The sequence below is a fragment of the Megalops cyprinoides genome, chromosome 3 (assembly GCF_013368585.1).
Source record: "Megalops cyprinoides isolate fMegCyp1 chromosome 3, fMegCyp1.pri, whole genome shotgun sequence".
NCBI classification, from domain to species: Eukaryota; Metazoa; Chordata; class Actinopteri; order Elopiformes; family Megalopidae; genus Megalops; species Megalops cyprinoides.
In genome coordinates, this window is record NC_050585.1 from 46,612,697 (window position 1) to 46,633,665 (window position 20,969).

Below are 20,969 nucleotides of genomic sequence, written 5' to 3' on the forward strand. Positions count from 1 at the left end.
TAGTGACAGCTACGAATGGGAAAGGCAAAGCTGCTCATTTAATAAAGAAGACTACTGGTAAAGCCACTGTTTTAAAATTGTACAGCACCTCTGAGGTTCCTTAATAGTAGCTGCACTGTGATTTTGGATATTACTTCCTGTTCAGTTACAGACACTGATCCCTCTAAATGTCCTGGATGTTAGTCACAGGTAGATACCTCTCCTCAGCTCCTTATGGTTCAACCCATGTTAACATACTGATGCTTTACCACAAAACCTAGAGTACAGAACGTAACAAACCACCAATGAAATGCAATTCCGGTAATATTTAATTGCATATTATACATACATGTATCCAACAAACATTGTAACTTATATAAAAAAACAGTAGTTTAGAAAAAAGGGTGTTGACTGCCTTTGGGGAAAAAAATGCTATCTCTTGAACTTCCTCTTTCTCCCAGCTCTTTGGGTTGGCTTGGATGAGTACTGGTGTTTGAAGTCGACGAGGCAGTCTGTGGCCTCAGAAATGGACGTGAAGGACCGGATCGGGGAGGTGCTGATGGCGTAGCCTGGGGAAGCCGCATCTTCACTCCCCACTGATCCATCAGTGTCAAGGAGAAAGATGGGTCCGCTGAAACAAAACCACACACTGGAGCTCTGTATTGACACCCAATAACAGGCAGAGGGCCTTGGCATTCACATGGAATTCAACATCAAAGCAGCAAAGTCAACTTGTCCCTAAAACCTCTGTGGTTCAGACATGAACAGCATAAAAAAAACAAATCACAGTGCTTGATACCTAGACTGTAAACTATAAAGCTATAAACCTTAAATACCAAGAAAACCAAGAAAAAATGGAGATGCCGTATTGATTTGGATCTTAGCGACTGGTTACATTCAGTACTATAGTCAAGGCATTGATGGGACTTTACCTGTGTTCTGTGTTTTTGAATGATGAATGAGATGGTCCAGCTTCCACATTGTAAAAATAAAAAAAAAACAAACATAGGTAACTTTATGATGTTATTGTATGCTATAATCAATAAAATCCAAATGGGTATGTAAGAATAGCAGTAACCATACCAAAAAAACTAAATGTTGCCAATATTTGTTGACAGTAATCATATAAAGAAGCATTTGCTATTACTTAAGCTAATAATGATATTATAAAATTTCTTCTCAGGATAAAAATGCGTATCCATAAATCACATTTGTTCTTCTTACTTTAGCCCTGCTTGAGCCTTTTTCACAGAAAATGAGGGAGAAAAGAAAGTCATTTTTTTACGCACACATCTACTACATACACACAGGTATCTTCAACCCATACCAAGTACCTAAAACATTTCTCTGATGGCTTAACTTGCTATCTTTTTTTAATTACTCTTTGAAATATATCAATGTTAGGCAGGCAATTTTAACAATCTACTTATTCGCTAAGGAGGGACACCAAAATGCACCTGCATTTATGGACGCATACCTGAGTCTTTCTGCTCTGACTGGTCCAAGGCTGTCAACAAGTTCTTTGCTCCCTGTGTGGCAACCACAAACATTAAAAGAGGCAGCAAAATTCAAAATGGCAGCATAATACTGGGCAACTGTCTACGCAATCTTGCTTTTAACCTATAGGCAAGAACAAGAGTGCGATCCGTTTGTTTCTATGGAAAAAAAAAAGCACTGTTCAGGCTGAAATCTGTAGCACAGAAAAATGAATACAACGCTAGTGAAATGTGAACTACCTCACTGGTCCTGGTAGACCTGTGGCTGATGCAGGCCTCTACGTGCCTGCTGTACTCCTCTACTGGGAACACGCTGTGGCAGAGAAAGCACTTCTCTCCTCTCATCGGCCTGCTTAAGAGAGAGGCGGGGGGGGGAGTAAAGTTTTAAACTTTACTCAAGTTTAAAACCTAGCTATAAAAATGAGTTAAAGCGCTAATCACCCAGGTATGACACGTATGACAGCAGCAGCAATACTTAACGTAGTACGTACTTGTCCCAAAACGGTCTGTATATCAAAATGGTCATACCTACTTACTTGCCAGAGCCTGAGGAGCTGGGCTGATCCTCTTCGATCGCATCCGGTCTCCTCCTGATTTTTCTGCGACTCATGACTGAAAACAACATGGCCGCTTTTGATTACATGGAGACGATGTGAGGACGAACGAATATGGTTACATTCGCAAAAACCAACGCTTCCCTGTGAATAAAGGGGCCACCTGATCCACAGACTGGCAAACTGACAGCATGAAAGTACAGAACACAACTAATTATTCAGGGCACATGATCTGAGACTGTCACTGAAAGCCTGGGTTTCACACTCCTAATGCTACAGATATACAGTAACAGTCAAACCGGATTTGGATAACGGGAAACATGCATTCAAAGACATTCTGATCTAAAGACTTGCTTAAATGCTTAAATGCTTTAAATTTGTTCCTTAGACAAATATAAAAAGTGAGGTTGATGTCTATGTATGAATTTTAAAAGAATTTAAAAAAATATTTTTGGCTACTGTGAAGAATCTAAAACATAAGACGGTTTGTTTAACACTTTTTGTGGTCACCGCGTAATTCCATTTGTGTTATTTCAGTTTTGATATCTTTACTATTATTCTAGAATGTGAAAAAAGAAAAAAATAAAGTATAAAAGTTATGTCCAAACTTTTGACTGGTACTGTACAAAGCAATTCAGCCAAAGAAACCCCAGGATATTTGACTTCATATGACATGAGGGATTTCTGTCAAGCCATTTGTTCAGATCTGAGGGTAGGGTAAAAGCACTCTGGTGCCTGAGCTAGCTGGTCTGGGAGTGTTGTTAGCCTGGTCTGACACTGTTGCTCATTTAAATTGAATGGATACACTTCTGTTCCATTGTGCTGTTAGCTGCCCTGGATAAGAGCATCTTCTAAATGCATGTAATGTAATGTAATGTAATGTAATATAATATAATGTAATGTAGTTGTTTTTGGCCTGGCCTGACTGACACACAGAATGCTGGTCCAGCTGCCTGACCTTGAGAGTGGGTCTCCACGGGAACGCTCTCCTCGGCCGCGCCGTCGCAGTAGGCGGCGTGCATCTCGATCTCCGGCAGGGGGAAGCTGCGCATGCAGATAGGGCACTCCACCGTCTCGCTGCACGTCTGTGCCACGGGCTCCGGGACCTCCGCCTCTGCCTCCACCTCCATCCTCACCTCCTCCTCCTCCTCCTCCTCAAGAGCCATGCCGTTCCTGTCCCCCACCACCTCCGTCTCCATCTCTGTCTCCATCTCCTCGCTCTCTTGCCTGTGCTAAAGGTCACCACAGGGGAAGGGTTCACGTGGGCACTGAGAAAGCTTTAACACACACCATCTCCCTGACATACACAGTGTATACACATATACACTACACTCAGTAGTTAATTAAACAAAACCAGGTAGGGTTACGCTAGTGCTGAACAGAAAGAAAACCACTCAAAGGACTGTCCATTCCTCATCACTTTCCACTCACATTTTGTCATTTAGCAGATTCTCTTATCCACAGTGACTTCCAATGTGCCAATACAAAGTGCATTATCAAAACAACATCAGATGTTGCACACTATTTTAGTGATTCTGACTTCTTATATATATATATATATATATATATATATATATATATATATATATATATATTTCTTTGCTTTTTCTTTTGTATTTTTTTTTTTTTACTTATTGCACATTGCCACTTTTGCCTTTCTACCTCTGTCTTAATGCTGCTGTGACAAGTGAATTTCCCTGCTGTGGGATCAATAAAGTTCTCTCTTATCAAAAAAAAACAAGGACATGTATATGATTCAGCACATTAAGTGGAATGCAATATCTATATTATGAACATGAAAAAAAAACTAAAAAAGACTACAAATAACAATACAACTTAAAAAATATAAAAGGGAACAAGATTACACTAGCGTAAATGAGAAATGAGGTACAGTCTAAAGAGATGGGTCTGTGACAGAATGCAGCTAATGATTCAGCTGTTAACCACAAAAGGAAGCTCAGTCTACCACGTGGGGGCCAAAATGGAGGAAAAGGCCACAACCGGAATGTGTAACTCCGAGGCCGTGCGGAGAATCAGGTCCGGAAACTGGCCGGAATTGCCCTTTCACACATGTAGCACACAACAGGAGTCACCTAGTTAGATGGAAGAATTACCTGACTCCCTGTAGGGCTCTCCATGTGCAGGTCACATGTGTTATTCTCACTCATCTGGGTCTCTGCCGAGTAAGAGGAAACGAGCGCTGTAAGCACCGCTGTCATAACAGCCGTCCAAATCTATCCATACCTTCTGTTCACAGACTAATGGACAGACCAACACACACACACACAAGGGCAATCACAAAACCTTCACTCCATAACAGTACACAATCCCACACATACACCAGGGCTGGGCTGCTTGCATGCAATGGTGCAAACAACAGATCTTTCTTGTTCATTTAAAGGAGGGTTCTATCAGTCATTTAATACAATCCAAAGAATCTATACTGCGATTACACACAAATAATTATTACAATGATTATGGTTTTTGCCACTGAATAATTACACTCTATATTGACTGTAATACGCAAGAACATTCACAGAAACAGATAACACGACTGACCCTAATCTTACTGTAAAAGCATGCAGTCCTTTCAGAATGATAGTTTGGAATCAAGTGAACAGAAAAAGCAGTTTTGCCTTAGGGTGAGGTAAGTGACAGTAAGTTGCTTTTTTTTTTTACAAAAATGTGGGAACTGCCACAATGCACAAAAAAACCAATGCACTTATACTTTCAAAAGCAGTAGCACAGGAACAATACAGAACTATGCAGCTTTCAGGCATCAGAACCAACAGATGGAGCCAACTACGTACACACCTGTTGGTTAGCTTTTGGTTAGATTAATATAGACTACATAACCAAGGATAAAACTAGAAGTTGTGTAGAAAATTACTCCTAATACTGGCTTGGACGTAGAATTTTGGATTCAATCATAGTCGCAGTCTGTGACAGTCTGCACACTGGGTAAGAGCGTGCTGTCCACCTCGCACCTGGACACATTCCCTCTTCCTCTTCTTCCTCTTCCTCCTCCAGTGGCTGTGTATCAGACTCAACAGGACATCTCTCCCTGAGGCCACGCCTCCTGCACACAAAAGACACACGGCCTTAGCACGTTAGGGCCCACGCACCCCATTACTGCTGTCACATTAACATTAACATTGCCTCATTTAGCAGATGCTGTTATCCAAAGCAACTTACAAATCAGGGAACCTTCTAGAATAGAATAGAATAGAATAGAATTTATTGTCATTGCACGGTGGGGTACAACGAAATTGCAGGTGGTCTGCAACAACAGTGCACTGTGGGACATTTATATTAATACAATACAAATGAGGCACACGATATTAGGTATAAAATACAATAATACACAAATTTAAAAAGAAAACACACATTTGTAAATATAAAGAAAAACTTGTGCAATAAATATGGCCTTTTAAAAACTACATAAAGCGCACAGTGGAATTGCACAGCTGTATTGAGGTAGAGGGTGGGGGTGGGGGGTGTCAGTGTTTGTTAGCAGTCCATATGGCCCAGGGGAAGAAGCTGTTGGTTAGGCTGGTGGTGTGAGACTTGATTGACCTGAGGTGCCGTCCAGAGGGCAACAGGTCAAAGAGGTGATAGGCGGGATGTGAGGGGTCTCCTGTGACGGCCTTAATTTTACTGAGGCAACAGGATCTGGATATGTCGTCCAGGGAGGGCAGAGGGCAGCCGATAATTTTTTGGGCGGTGTTAATAATACATAATAATAATGCATAATGCAAGTTTCAAAAACATCAAGATTAAAACAGCAACGAACAAGCAACATATTTTAAGAACTGAGAATGCATTTAGTTCAGCAATGAAGAGTCCTAGTCTGAGCACATCTGACCTACAACTACATCACAAGTACAAAGGTGCTACTTTTAAAGTGTTAAGAGAGAAAAAACTGCTACACTCATGTGGGTTAGCACAAGCATTAGAGAGGTGGAGGTTAAGACATAATCTTTTAGTGGAACTCTCGAGAAAATTCTGCCAGTGTTCTATTATTCTTTTGAACTGTCAACAAACTATGAGCAAACTCCAATAAACAAAGCCTGCTAGAATATAACCTATGAACTGCAGGAGACTGAGACAAATGTGTTGCTTGAACTGAAACAAAGCAAGAAAAAAAGCAAGAAAACCCTATGTTTATTCAAAGTTCTTTCCTGTGACACAGACACTATGCTGATCTTACCTCAAAAATGTGAGCTTCTCAGGAGTTTCGTCTTTCCTGAAGACCAGTGGAGATCTCTGAAAAATTAAGACAAATATACTCACTTGTTTCTACATGACAATAATATATGTTTGGCATATTAAATACATCAACTGAGCATTTAATAAAAGTGTTGAGAGGACAGCAACACGATTCTCTGCCAATGTCAATTACAAGTTGTATTTACCAAAAGTGTGCAATAGCACCATCTAGCAGGTTCAGCTGGTACTGCACATAATATCAAACGATAACCAATCAGTGCTGATCTGACATGTTTGAACATAGCTTAGATCTGTTAAATGAAGTAGAATGTGCATGTTAAAAGTGCATTATTCTTGTGTAAATCCTCTTTAAGGTTCCTGTTGAGGTTGCTCATGTGTGATGGGACTGAGGAAAAGACACCCACCTGCTGCACCGGCCGTGGAGAGAGAATCACGGGGGTATCGCTGTCCTCCACCTCATCTCCTCTCCCTCCACTCTCCTCCAAGGCCTTCTGAGAATCCGCCCTCTTGTCCTCTCCCACCTCCTCCACGTCTTCCGCCTCCTCCTCCACCACCTGGGTCTCCTCCTCTTCCTCGTCATCCTGGAGTGGGGGGGCACGGTGGCGTTTGAACCTGCCCCTCCGGGAGAAGGGCTTTTTCGGGGGCCCGGGGAGCACGGGTTCCCCCCACTCCGCCTTTCGCAACAGCCCGCGCCGCGCCTCCTTGAGGCTCTTCTCGTACACCTCCAGCTGGGACAGGATGACCTGGGTGTAGTCATCCGGGTTCTGCCCGTGCGGGCAGAAAGGCACGCCCCAGTAATACAACACCACCCCCTCTCCCGATTTCTCTTTGCAGGGTGCCGGCTGGCCCGAGCAGGCGCGGCCCTGGAGGGAGGGACTGCCTTGGATCCTGCTCCCCTCGCTATGGAAGGGCTTGCCCGGGTTCGAGGGTGCAGCAGATTGGGCCGCGTACATGTCCCTGAAGGTTAACTTCCTCCGCACTCCACTTCCACCCTCCCGCGCAGGAGCGAGCGGGTTGAGTCTGTTCATGGGGGGCGTGGGCTTCGGGGAAGCTCCAGTGGGCACTGGTTTTGAGCAGGTCGCCTCCCGTGGGAAGACTGGGCTGGTCCGCAATCTGAGGAGGGACTCTGAGTCTGAGGCGCTGCTCTCTTCACAAACTACATTCTGGGACTTTGGAGGACTGCGGGTCTGATCTGTGTCAACGGGGTCCTGTTTTTTCTGCTTCAAAAAGACACACATGAATACCCATTCAGAGAAGTAAGAGGAAATTATTATTAAACTTATTGTGTAATAACACAGCTGTAATGGTTGCTGTGAACTGTTACAGGTGAAACGGACATGGAGGAGCTTGCTCATTGTGTCAGATATAGATGATGCAAGGTAGGAGTAGGTAGATGGTAGGAGACAAAGTCCCTTATAGGCTGGTGGATTTACCTTCACATCGCCTTCCTCGTCATCATCATCATCATCATCTTCATCAGACCAACGCAATGCCATCTGAGTGGTGAAGTCTTGGTTTGGCTGTGCAGCCCTGACAGCATCATGCAGCACATCCTCTAAAAACAGAGCAAACCAGTATGTCACCTTTTCACCTGCTCGTCAAAGTGACAAGGGCTGACAAGAGGAGGCAGTGCCTCGAATGTGGGACTAAGCCATCAGTAGGATTTGATGTCTGTGCCACTGAGCCACAGTAAGCCACAATTCTCCAGCACTGACAGCAGGATAGCGGGTGTTTACCAGATGTCCTTTGCTTGCTCTTCTGGTCCATGCTTCTATGACAGGGCTGCTCCTCGCTCTGCTGTTCTCCAACACTGGCCTGTCATGAGACCAAGAAAACACAATCCTATTAAACCCATGAACAGCCTATTACAAAAACTTCAACTGATCCTGAGAAACTTCCATTTACAAAAGCTCTTTATTACTGAACCACTGAACGCCACCTCAACAACACAAAGAGCTGCTTTAGGATTTCCCTGACAAAAGGGTGAGGGAGCTCCGTTTCATCTTATGCCACGTATGTTTGTGTACTTGTGTCTGTCTTCCACAGTAAACGTCTTTGACTCACAGACAGTGTTTTCAGAACAGACGCCGAATTGGAGGAGTCCTTGCTCCTAGGATAGCAGCCCTGTTTGTGTGGCGATGCTGCAGAATGCTCCTTATCTCCAGACCCCGCTGATCCCACGGTTGTAATTGGTTCCTGCGAGCTCTGTGTACCACTGCCCCTGGCGAGTTTCTCATCCTCTCTCGGATTCGTCCCGGGGAACGTCGGGCTTTCTGGGGGTGCTGGACTAAGCTGCGGAGAGGACTGCGACCCGCCCGATGCTGTCACAATAGCAGGATCCTTCTGAGAACACAGCACGAAGCCCATCGTGTGGCAGTCCACCAACAGGTCTTGACTCAGCTTCTCAACGCAGATAACAGGCCTGTGAGCTGGACTCTTAGGGAAAATGGGTGAAATCTCAGGCTGGGAGTGACACTTTGAGGAGCAGTGTTGAGGGTCACTATCCGCCAAGTCTGTGTCTGGATCTTTCCTCAGGGACCTAATCTCCTGCAGCAGCATGAAAAGGAGGGAGTTTAAAACAACGTCCGTGAAAGAATCTGAGAATGGAGGACTGTTTTTTTCCCCCAAACAGTGGCTGCGACAGGTCTGGGACAGGGAGAGAAAACTGTGGTACAAGATGCATACAAGGATGTCAACTCTGTCCAAGACATTTGAGACAATGAAAAGGACCTGAATAAATCACCTTAACCATTTTAAAAAGGAGGAGGAATGGAAACTCAGAAACGGAAACTATATTAAGACATAAGAGACATAACATAGTACTGACCTTTTCTGAGGAAAACTGAGGCACTAGAGGTGACTCTGGGCTGATGGGTTGAGACAGAGATACATGGCACAGTGAGCTGCCAGCTTTCCTGTTCTTGTCCGTGTCCATAACGGTTGCTGTAGTGAACTGCTCCTCTGCAGGTCCATCTTGTTTTGTTCTACCAAGACTTAAGCGTGAGGACTTCTGTCTGAGTGGGAATACGGGGCTTTCAGAAGCTGGGGGAGGACTGTGACCCTGGGAAGGCTGAGAGGCACTGGTGGGGCTCGTCAACAAAGACAATGACTCAGAGTTGCCATTGTTAGCCTGAGTACCATTAGCCTGCAGGAAAAACATTTTTAAAAATTAATTTACAGAGACACAGACATATGTAAAGGGAATACAGTTTGTAACTTCTGGCAGTCGCATGGCTTACATGGAGACTTTCAGCAATGGCTTTTCTCATGGCTTCCTCTTCCTGTTGCTGCCTGAGTGCTGCTTCCTGTTCACTCAGCCGCATTGCCAAGTCCAACATCTCCTCCTCTGTCAGCTCTGAGGAAAGAATGTTTACATCACAAAATGACTATCAAAGAAGAACTAATATGACGCCCTCCTGCATAACAATGGGAAGGCACAAATTTTGTTTCAAAATTGTACTCTACAAGTCAAATATGATGGACAACAAAAACCAAGAGAACACTGAAAGTTTTGAAAATGGCCAGTACAGGTAATTCAGCACTGGCCATTCTTTCTTCTAATCATGACATTCAAACCTCAGTTCACTGCAATGGTTCAGTCTTGTACATTGCCTGGCCAAAAAAAAAAAAAAAAAAAAAGCCGCACACTTGTTGGACCGCCTTTAGCTTTGATTACAGCGCGCATTCGCCGTGGCATTGTTTCGACAACCTTATGTAACGTCACAACATTTATTTTCAGAGTTGCATTAATTTTTGGCCGTCATCTTGTGTTGACGACGGGAGAGTCGAACCACTCCGTAAAGTCTTCTCCAGCACATCCCAGAGACTGTCAATGTGGTTAAGGTCAGGACTCTGTGGTGGCCAACTCATGTGTGAAAATGATTCTTCATGCTCCCTGAACCACTCTTTCACAATCTGAGCCCGATGAATCTTGGCAGTGTCGTCCTGGAATATGTCCGTGCCATCAGGGAAGAAAAAATCCATTGATGGGATAACCTGGTCATTCAGCACATTCAGGTACTCAGTGGACTTCATTTTATTGCCACATACCGTTGCTGAGACTAGACCTGACCAATTGAAGCAACCCCAGATCATTTGCTTATTCAAATCCAAGCGGCGACTTTTTTACGCCAGGCAGCGTATGTACATAAAGACGTTCTACCTCTGTTCTGTGCTCTATTCTCTCTCCCCCGCATACGTTCTTCCCTCGGTGTTGGCTTGTTATCTTCCTGTGACAAGGCAAACATGACAACAGTAACTTTAATGTCAAGAGATGAATCAGCAAACGCTATCATAACACAATGTAAGCACGTCTCCGTGAACACTACAGATCTTGTTACTGTACGGCAATTTCTTTCGTGCTCAAGACAGATCGCTAGTCAAGTACGACTCCTTAACTTGCTGCACAGACACAAATTCCCAATAAAACAATACATCCTAAGCCATCTTACACAGTTGGAAAATTTCTTTACGTAGCCCTAGTTGCACAGATAGACTGATAGCTAGCAAAAGTATATAAATCGTGCAGTTACATTTTTGGTGAGTATTTCATACAACTGTCGTTGAAGACAACTACTTCTCTAACTTCGCTGATGTGTGCGAGTAATAACAAGCTTCGGGGAAATCTTCAAACTAACCTCGTTATCGCTGTCGGAAATGACCACTGTTTCTCCCTGATTTTCAGTGTGTCGTCTCTTGCTGGGAAATGTACTGACATCATCGTCGGTTTCTTTTCTGCGACCTCGCTTTTTCCGTGGCATACTGTTTGACTAGCTGGTCAAATCACATACAATATATGACTAGCTGGACTCAAAAAGGCGTATCAATCGATTATCAGTTGAAGTAGCTCCCGTTGTCTAGCTAGCTAACTGTCCCAGATAGCTACTAGCTACCTTTACGTTATCAAACATTCGTTTTCCTCATTGATTCTCTTGCATGTTTGCGATTGTCTAGCTTCTTAACCCACTGGGTCCACGATATGTACAACTTAATAACATACTTTGTGAATGACATCTATTAGTTCAGGACTTCACCCGAAGTTATGACAAAACTTGAAGACAGCTATCTAACTTCAGAGTTGTTACAACATTCACACTTCCCCGATCCCAGAGTGTCCATGTTTTGTTCGATCATGTGACCTGGCAGAGGATGATGGGAAATCGTGCCCCTTGATTTGTGGCGCGGAAATGTGAAACAAACTAGCTAGCTAGTTAGCTATCTCTTTTGTTTACGGACCGTCATAGGGAAGCACCAATGTGCTAACAAACATATAGCCTATCAACAAAACGAGCGTTGCACTATTGCTCGTACTAGCTAGCTAACTTAACTGTTGATAACTGTCACATAAAATTAGCGTCAATAAATTCTGACTCGCTAGTCTATCTACTACTTCTGTTTTAGCTCATTCTAGCTATAATTAGACAAAGACCATTTTTATTAAAACGGTGCAAATCACACGCAGGCATTTGTTTACCGACCGTAACAAACAAACAAACGTACTATAGATTTGTTTAAAAGCGGCTGGTTTGTTTCATAAATGGTTAGCTAGCTGTAAAAGCGCCACATTTCATTGTTTGTCGTAGTGGATGTGGGCAGCATCAATAGGTGACAGCTCGACTGTCAGTTGACATTAGCTAGGTTGGTTCGGGTTTCCGACTTCTCACGATGATTAACGACACGGTCTTCCTTCTGCGCATGCTTGCTGACGACTGGTCCTGGAAACATGGCGGACGGAGAGCCGAATGGAGATTTTCCATATTTACCGTCGGGGGCGGCGGAGGGTAGGTTCCTGCATTCCAGCGCTCGGGATTTTTGACAGCGACTGCGCTCAGATATGCATTAAATAGAGACCGTTTCTTTGTCTCAGTAGAGGTTTTGAAAATGCTGTTTGTAGAATGGTAGCTGGCTAGCTATAACTGTGCCTAAAGGCAGCTAGCAAGCTAGCTATATCCAGCTACAGTGATGGAAGCTGCAGAGTGCAATCTTGGAAAAGACAACATCAAGGTCGAAATTGTTGGCCATAAAGAGCTGGCATCCACTCACGAACTGGCTGATTAGCTTGTTGTTAGGCTAGCTACCAATCCACAGTCTATACTGGAATACATTCATTTGTTTTAGCTGAAAAAATAGAGTTGGCGTTAACGCTATTGAAGTTCTGCAAAGTATTTGGCTTGCTAGCAAGGGTAGGTTCATACAGATATTCTTGTTGCACCGTGGCTACACAATTTGCAAGTTAACCCTTGGTAGGACACTGTTCATTTGAGCCGCTTAAATGAAAGTTACATTCAACTTGCAAGATCAACACAGTTAACTAGCGCTATCTGACAAGACAACGAACTGTATGGTTTTATTTTCTAGTTGTCTGGCAAGATGATGAGCAACAGGCATCCAGCTTGAATATTGACTTGGCAATTAGACATTTATTTACACTTATTTTAGCTATAAAGTGAGCTTGCTAGAGAGTAAAACAAGCCCCTTGCCTTATCCCCTGCTGCAGATATCACAAATGACCTCATGAACTTTTCCTCTCCCCTGCAGTGAATAAGATGATTAAAGAAAACGGTCACCTGTTCTCCGACTCGCAGTGTAAAGTGTGTAGCGCGGTGCTCATTTCAGAATCGCAGAAACTCGCCCATTACCAGGTACATGGGTATTAAATTTAAAATTTAAAATTTAAAATTTAATACACATTAATTTGCACATATTAACACAAATTCAACACGTTTCTAGCTGTGTCAGGGGAGTGTAAAATCTCATGTTGAATGCTGTCTAAACTAGAGCAAGAAGCATGCCAACAAAGTACGCCGCTACATGACCATTCACAAGGATGAAGAGCCCTCAGTGAAGAGGTTCAAATCTCCCTCCACTGTGAGTGTAAGGTTTAAACACTTCTGTCTTATTAAATTTGATGCATGAATCAGATTGATTGAATCAGATCTATGTTTTGCTATTTGTGCCTCTGTATTGTTTTCTGTTGTGTTCCTAGGCCAGCAACAATGGGGAAGTAGATCGTCACAAAGCATGTCCAGTTTGTAATATGACGTTCTCGTCGCCAGTTGTAGCTGAGTCTCACTACCAGGGCAAAGTGCACGCCAAGAACCTGAAGTTAAAAACGTACGGTGTCCAGGCCTCGGGTTAGTTGGATTCACTTCCTCTGTCCTTTTATGCTCTAAATTTATTTGTGTGCTGTAGAATGAGGATCCTTATTTGTCAGTTGGTGTCACTGCTTACTGGTTTATAGATCCTTGGATCACATTATTGTTATTATTTATGTGACAGAAGCTCTCATCCAAGGCCGTAGTGGCAAGATACATCAACTGCATCTCAAAAAAACAACAACAGGAGCGTTAACACAGAATACCATGTAATATATCAGTTTTTAAGCCTCCGTGCGGAGATTCAAAGTTAAAGCTATAATGGCTGTGTCAGGATAGTGCTGTAAAATATTAATCATTTTAAAGTACCTTGATACTACTTTATAGCATGCTTATACTGCCTGGAAGTGATTTTTAAGAGCAGATATTTGCACATAAAGATTATCTGTATGATTAATGTTACACAATGCCAGGGTTTTTGGGACCAAGTTGTAGCCTGAAGATGTGGGTTTGTGTTAGGGCTAGAAGGTGGTGAGCAGCTCTGCACCTCTGAATGTGGCTCGATCTGGGGTGCTGGAATGTAGGGGATGGCCTTGACTGCCTAGTGATCTGCCATCCAGCAGTTAAATTGGAAGTTGGCAGCAAGGATCAAGAGGAGTATTGACCAGGCATTTTTGACTGGCAGGTGCAGTTGTCTGGTTGGCGTAGTACAAGATATTGGACCAGCAACTGTAAGTTGCTCTGGATAAGACCGTCTGCTAAATGACATATGTAATGTAATGTGAGCGTGGGTTTGAGTGTTTGGTGAGGAACAGGCTGATTCTTCCAGTGTTGCTAGCTCAGAACTACGCCCAAGATTCACAGCTTTGGGTAGGACTAGCAGTCAATTGCTGTTGAACGCTGCAGGTAGGAGTGATCAAGAGCCACCTCTATGGAGTGTCTAGCCCTGAAACCAGAGTGGTTATCCTCCAGGAAGTTGTTCTGCAAGAGAAATTTGGACAGGTGATAAAATACACATTTAAATGTTTTTGGAGAGGAGAAGAGAGATTGATAGTTTTGGACAAAAGAAAGATGAAGGTGGGGTTTTTTTTTAAAGAGACTGTTTGAAGCTAGCAAGAAAACGGCCACAAAAAAGAGGATATTAATGAGCAAGAAGGTGGAAGGAAAGCAGATAAAGAAAGATTATTACAAAGAGAACACATGGTGGGTAGAAAATGAAGGAAATTTGAGCCATTAGAGGAGATTAGAGTTGGGCAAAGATAGAAGAGGAGGGAAGCCAAGGTGATTATAAGCCATCATTAAGGTGCAAGGAAGCTGTCCCAAAATGACAACTGTGGGGAAAAGCATTGACATTCTTCCAATCCTCCTGCTTTTTTAGCCTTGCCTCAGGCCAAGAACCTGCCCAAGAAGAAACCGGACAGCCAGGGTGTGGCGGCCCAGGGCCCAGCTCAGGGAGACCCCGACCGCTTCTGCAGCATCTGCCACGCCTCCTTCAACAACCCGCTCATGGCCAAGCAGCACTACGTGGGGAAGAAGCACAAAAAGCAGCTGACCAAGATGAAGCTGATGGAGACCTACGGGCCATCCTCTGCTCCCGGTGGGGGCTGCACACGTTCACAGTGCGCTCGAGAGCTGGCATGGGCCTAGTATACAGCTCAAAGTTTGAGAAACATGGTTGCATGAAGGGGAAAGACACAGGAGAAAAGAGAACTAGCAGAGTAATTGCAAAGAGACACTTTTTTTCTTCCAAAATCTCCAGAGCCTTATGCTCTAGAGTCTCAGCAAGGTACTATACATGCTCTCAGCTATTATGAAAAGGTTTTTTTTTTTTATATGAAAAACTGGGCCAATAAAGGTTTGTCTTTTCACTTGTAGACATAGTCGAATCCTTAGCTGAAAGTGAAGTGATTCTTTGTTTGGCATATTTATTAGTTTGGTTTTTCACCTGTTGTGAGTTAAGCTGTGTCCTTTGACATGGGCTAAATTGTCTTTCTTCTTGCAGCCTCCACAGTGAAAGGCTACCCATGTACTGTGTGCAACATTGAGCTGAACTCTGTGGAGCAATACCAGGCACACATCAGTGGTTCCAAACACAAGAATCAGTAAGTTCCCCATCTCCAGTTTTTCCTTGCCATTTGAACTTTTCCTAGCATTTACTAGGCCTCAGTTCATTTTAAACCTGAACTGCTCTCGATGCTGAACCGTTGTTCTTGTAATTGTAGTTGTACTGCGTTTTTTAAAATTGTAGTTTTGCTTAGTAGACAGTTTGTGGTTTTAATCGATGGCACATGAAGTAAGGTCACAGCTAATTAACAAAATATAATAATCATATACACTGTATAAAACTAAACATATTTCCTTGTTTCTTTGATTTTCTTTTTTTTTCTGGCACATGTCACACACTGTACTGGCAGCGTGAGGCTGAAGAAAGGGAATAGTGGCTTTGTTAACCCATCAGAACCCATCCAGCCTCAAGACCAGTACATCCCTGATCAAGAGCCAGTGCAGGAGGACTGGGGGAATTACAACCAGGACTACGAGTGATGAGATTCCACCACAGAAGAAGAATGAAATGGTTCCTGAAGCGTGAGACCCTGAGCAGCATATCGGAGGGTACCGCTCAATGGATACTCAGTATACTCAAATACCAAGTTTCTCTCTCACTTCTCTCTTGCTCTGTCTGCCTTGTCTGTCTCTCACTCCACTCCCCTTTTCCTGCTAACTCCTGTCATACTGGTCCTGACTCACAGAAGAGGTACTTTAGATTTGAGCTCCCTTTGCAGTAGTTGAATCTCATGGGAGGAGAAAGCATTTTTAATAGTGCTGCCCCTTGCGTGTCATAAGATGTTATCTCTGTTGAATTACAAGGTTTCTAGATTACTGTGTGACATCCTGGAAGGATGTTTGAAGTCTAAAGTGCTGGGCTGTCAATTTCAGAAGATGCCTCATTTGTGTCATGCATCTTTGCTGCTGTTGTGGAGGAGTTACACATTTGAACCTATGTTACGTGTCATTTTTTTAAAAATTTTTTGGTTTATTTTTTTTACTTGTGATTTTGAGAATATTCACATTTGGCCTTTTGGGGCCAAAGCTCTCAAGGTTCTCATAGAATTGCTGGTATTTCTTTTTCGTTTGTGTATTTTAGAAAGTGTGTATGGTTGATAAGTGACACTAATACAATATTGCACATGACCTTTTTTTGCTTTATGTTTTTGGTGTTTTTTTTGTCTTTTCCAAAGATGGATTTTATGTTTGTCTTGGTGCAACCTGTTAGTGCCAGCACCTTGAGAGCAAAATTGTTTTATTTTTTATTTTCAACACAAGGAGTAACAAAGTAGCTCAAATTACTATGTGAAAGGTGCTTTGACCTAACATCCTGATTTACCTTATCTTTAGGTTTAGTGGTCATGCAATAACATTTCTGTGTTTCAACTTCCGTTTTATTTATCTATGTTTGTGTGAGTGAACACATAGAGATCTCCATGTGCGTAGATAATGGTCTTCAACTTAGTCATCACTGGTGGTACCAGTGCACAGTATACTGGTTCATAGTATTGACCTACTCATCCTGTCAATCAAAGCCTTATGTCGAGGAAATTTGTTCATGGGCTTAGAGATCTTTTAGCCACGTAAATGTATCAAGTAGTTCAATAGGAAATCCATCCACCTGACTGGCACTCTGCACCGTATTGTACAGAGTCATCTGTACACAGCTTGTCTTTAGCTGAAATAACTGTCCACTTTAAGACAGAGTGAAACAGAGTAATAACTATATAATGTGATGGTAATGTAAAAGAAGGAAAGAGCCAGAATTAAGCTTAAAGGAAAAAAAAAGAATAAAGCTTGATATATTGGCTGTTTTTTTTTGTTTCCTTTAGTTTCCTGCATTGAAGTCTGTCATAGCTCCTCTAAGGTAAAAATCAAAAGGAAAAAAAGAAGTGAAGCTCATTTTTGTTGCAAAAAAATGATCCACGCTGTTTTGTTTCTTTATTGGTCCTGTACCTAGGAAATACCTGAATGTGAGAAGGCCTAGAAGGCTATTTTGTGTACTAAAATAGTTACAGATAGCAAAGGCTCCTAGATTTGTACAGTTTGAATGATTTGCTGTTTATATGCAAAGTATATGCTTAATCGGTATGGTTAAAATAGCATTTCAAAGTGTTGCGAAGACTTCCTCAAACATTTCCAGTTTGAGGGGGTTTTCTGGTGTGCTGTTTGATATAATCAATCTTCATAGTGGTTTCCCTCTGGTATGGTGAGTAAAATATTTGATATATGAATGTGTTAAAGAGCTTTTGAAAATTGCGTAGAAGCGCATTAAAATGTTATTTAACAGAACAGGGCTTTAAAACGTGGTGTATATAACAAAGAAAGGGCCTGCTGTTTCAAATCTCATACTTACTGTGTTAGTTGATGTGCTGTCCTCAACAAGATTTATTTTAAATATGGTGTATGTCTGCCTAGAGAAATACTACGGAAATGTACATCTAGTAAAACAATGTTTTAACAACGCCTGGTCTTTTCTTTGAGAACACAAACCAACACCATCCTCCAGCCCATCTGATTTAGTTTGAAATCAAGGTTGAAATTCAAATGTTTGGGTTCTCTAAACAAGATCATTCAGAATGAGCTGTGGTGCTGGCCAGTAGATGGCGCATTTTGACCTTTGGATTGTGGATCTGATGGAAAAAAATTCAGCAAGAAACAGCGTATTAGAGTCAATGTAATGATTAATTGCGTGGATCAATTGGAATTCTACCAGTGAAAGTATATTTCTGTAAGAAAGTAAAGTAGAGAAAATACCTGAACAACCCCCATGTATTAGTCACTCTGCATATTAAATGTCATATAGTGTCCTGTATGTATACATCTGCTGTATAGCTCTATATGTAACAAAATAATTCATACTCTGTTCAAGGAGCTAAGTGCTCTGTGTTGAATGGTCTTATTGGAATTTGGTTACATAACTCGAAGTTAATGTTGCAGTAGTATTGACTATTCAGGTAATTATCTGGCAGCAAACTCTGCCAGTTCAGATACTGGATTTGCATGGTGACAGGTCTAAAAATCAGCTTTAGGGAGAGGAACAGTCTGTACAAACTGGTAAATGGTTTTCTTGGTTAACTCTGCTCCTGTTTGGTGCATTATTATGTGTGTGCGGATGAAGTATTGCATGTGTGTTGGTGGAGTTTGCACTCCTAAGGGCAGCTTTTAAGTAAGATTTATTTTAATGGTTTAAGTGCTAAAATTTCAGTAATCTTGAAATCTTTCTAAATACAGCTCATGATCAAAATGCATGGCAAATTCTCTTAAACTGCTAATATGATGAAATGGTTTGGTCTCCTTCTTCTTAACATACAAGAAAAGCCCAAATTACTCGGCCTTGTGTGGAACAAAAAAGTTGGTACAAAGGTTTAAACCTGTATTGGCGTAGATTCCAAGTTCCATTCATAAAAAGAGGAATATTTACTTTGATGATAACATCTATTTACACTCATGGAGGGAGAACTCTAACTCTCCCCATTTACAGAGTAGGCTGTGTTGCGCCAGAATTGTCCTTCATCCTACGTGCCAAGGGTGTGTAAACATAAGCTTACTGTACAGCCAGAGTGCATGCAGGGCAGCCGTACATGTGCTACATTTTCCACTAGGGGGCAGTGTGCTCCACATCCCCGCTACTCCCTGTGTAACTTCCAACAGAGCAGCAAAATTATACCCCATGTCACTCACAATGGTGGTGTGGTGAAGTGGAATTGCTTAGTCCTCTGGAGGGAATGGTGAGTGATTTAATGCCACAAACTTGCGTTTTCAAATCCAGAGATGCTATGTATGATGAGCATATTCACAAGCTTGTGCTACAATTGTTGCATCCACTGATTTCAAGTGTGCAGATAATAATGGCCTCAACCCCCTTCATAAAACCTGTCTAAGTCAGTTGCTGAAAAATAAGGCTTAGACAAATGTTACATGATAATGTATGATGATTAATAGACCCTTTTATCGTAAATATGATGAATATTACACAAGACGGACATTTAAGTTTTAGGTTTTTCCTAACTCTGATCTTTCTTCATTTTCAGGGCTTTCATCAGTTCATGTCTTCATTTCTTCTGAAGTTGAAATATGTGTTTGCAGAGTAAATACAATAAATCCATCAACCCCCTACAGCTAAATCATGTGCTGCCATCCTATTTAAAAAGGCATGCCTACCTGCCTGACAATCTGCCAACTCTGTGCAGTTGTTATCCTGTTGCATTTGATGTCATGTAGATTTGAGGAGCGGAGGTGCTCTTTATATCAGATCGCTGTGCTACTTCATCTGTGTGGTCTGACAGGAGACGGACGGGCACAAAATATGATCTGGATGCTGGAGGTCTCTGTATGCAACGACGTTGTGTTAGCGTATCATTAAAATCATTTTTCTAAACATATCCATGTTCTTTGTTGAGATAGAGTTGCAATACCTGTTTATTCTTGTTTGTCATTTTCTGTAACAGTATACGACTGTTTGCACACTGTACCTTGCAGGGATAAAGCTACCATATTTCATCAGCGGAGATTAAGGCTTTTTGTTTGTCTGACTTAATGATCCAGCAGTGAGCGGTCTGAATATAGTGCCTTCCCTTTATTCTTTTCTTTCGTTGCCAAGTCTTATTAAAAGCCTCGGCTGCTTTGATGAGGTAGTTCTCTTGGTTCCTCTTTATCATCCTATCTCACTATCAGAGGAAACATCATTAAGGTTTCCAGCTTTCCTGTTAATGCAATTTGTCAAGATGGGTGATCTGAAGCTCAACGTTGCATCAGTGTGCAATTCTTGGACAGCCTCGGGTAATAATCTCACACAAACCAAAATCAACACAAGGTGAGTGTGTGTGTGTGTGTGCGTGTGTGTGTGTGTGTGTGTTTGTGTGTTGTGTTGTATCTTGTCCAGCCAACTATTGAAGCTTGGTCATACTGCCCTTCTAAAATTGTTGACTCCTTATGTGGCTTTTTGCATGCACTTGTAAGTCGCTTTGGATAAAAGCATCTGCCAAATGAATACATGTAAATGTAATGTAAATGTGTGTGTGTGTGGTAATTGAAAATACAAATCAAATAAAATCATGCATCCTCACAACACAGTTAATGGTTCTTCTTATTTCTGAATGCCCTGGCCATTTGCTCTTTAGTAAGTGAGCGAAAAATAACAACTGGATATATACTACTGAATCCTTTTTTTGTTATTCGAGGTTGCTACAATGCCATTATTTAGCATTTCAGTCCCCACACTGCTTGTAGCTCATTACAGCTGCTCAACAATGCAGGATGGAGGGTCACCCTGCCCTGGCCCATCCATGTGTGGAGATAAGGATCTGGGATAGGGGGCTGGAGAGAGAACTGGTGGAGCCAGTTTGGGAGACCCAAACACAGCCCTGAGCTTTATTTGCCTCCCATTAGGCTTGGCTTCATTGTCTTTCTCTGCAAAGTTCTGGAGCTCCAGAATGCCATCCTCCAGAGACATTGACCCCCAGAGCAGGGTAACAGCTACCATCACAGAGGTCTAAATTTTTTATCTCGCTGCCAAAAAGGACTCAAATAAGCGGGAAACAGCGTGACGCCAAGCGCCGCACTAAGAG

The 20,969-nt window shown here is 42.4% G+C and overlaps 2 protein-coding genes across 7 annotated transcripts; one reads left to right on the forward strand and one right to left on the reverse strand.

Moving 5' to 3' along the window:
- Positions 1-303: 303 nt before the first annotated feature.
- uimc1 (ubiquitin interaction motif containing 1) lies at positions 304-11,369 on the reverse strand. 6 transcript variants are annotated; one of them, XM_036523047.1, is made up of 17 exons: positions 10,897-11,369; positions 10,422-10,488; positions 9,499-9,614; positions 9,087-9,404; positions 8,324-8,806; positions 7,996-8,074; positions 7,693-7,814; positions 6,664-7,476; positions 6,240-6,295; positions 5,017-5,108; positions 4,144-4,205; positions 2,988-3,261; positions 2,012-2,087; positions 1,716-1,827; positions 1,457-1,508; positions 912-951; positions 304-610 (listed from the first exon to the last, which is right to left on the reverse strand). In XM_036523047.1, the coding sequence occupies exons 1-17, from the start codon at positions 11,017-11,019 to the stop codon at positions 412-414; spliced, it is 3,084 nt and encodes a 1,027-aa protein (XP_036378940.1). In that variant the 5' UTR covers positions 11,020-11,369; the 3' UTR covers positions 304-411. The 6 variants fall into 6 exon arrangements, with proteins under 6 accessions (XP_036378940.1, XP_036378939.1, XP_036378944.1 ...); XM_036523046.1 differs by having other exon boundaries at positions 6,664-7,479; XM_036523051.1 differs by lacking the exon at positions 8,324-8,806 and having other exon boundaries at positions 6,664-7,479.
- Positions 11,370-11,963: 594 nt separating this feature from the next.
- On the forward strand, positions 11,964-16,335 carry znf346 (zinc finger protein 346). Its single transcript, XM_036524838.1, has 7 exons — positions 11,964-12,039; positions 12,797-12,900; positions 13,037-13,126; positions 13,245-13,392; positions 14,732-14,950; positions 15,356-15,455; positions 15,768-16,335. The coding sequence occupies exons 1-7, from the start codon at positions 11,982-11,984 to the stop codon at positions 15,895-15,897; spliced, it is 849 nt and encodes a 282-aa protein (XP_036380731.1). The 5' UTR covers positions 11,964-11,981; the 3' UTR covers positions 15,898-16,335.
- The last annotated feature ends 4,634 nt before the right edge of the window (positions 16,336-20,969 follow it).

Coding starts and splice junctions, on each gene's coding strand:
- znf346 (XM_036524838.1), top strand. CDS start 11,982: ATGGCGGACGGAGAGCCGAATGGAGATTTTCCATATTTACCGTCGGGG. Junction 12,040..12,796: donor ACCGTCGGGGGCGGCGGAGG/GTAGGTTCCTGC, acceptor TCTCCCCTGCAG/TGAATAAGATGATTAAAGAA. Junction 13,127..13,244: donor GGTTCAAATCTCCCTCCACT/GTGAGTGTAAGG, acceptor TTGTGTTCCTAG/GCCAGCAACAATGGGGAAGT.
- uimc1 (XM_036523046.1), bottom strand. CDS start 11,019: ATGCCACGGAAAAAGCGAGGTCGCAGAAAAGAAACCGACGATGATGTC. Junction 7,480..7,692: donor ACGAGGAAGGCGATGTGAAG/GTAAATCCACCA, acceptor GTCTTTTTGAAG/CAGAAAAAACAGGACCCCGT. Junction 611..911: donor TTCAAAAACACAGAACACAG/GTAAAGTCCCAT, acceptor GTTTTGTTTCAG/CGGACCCATCTTTCTCCTTG.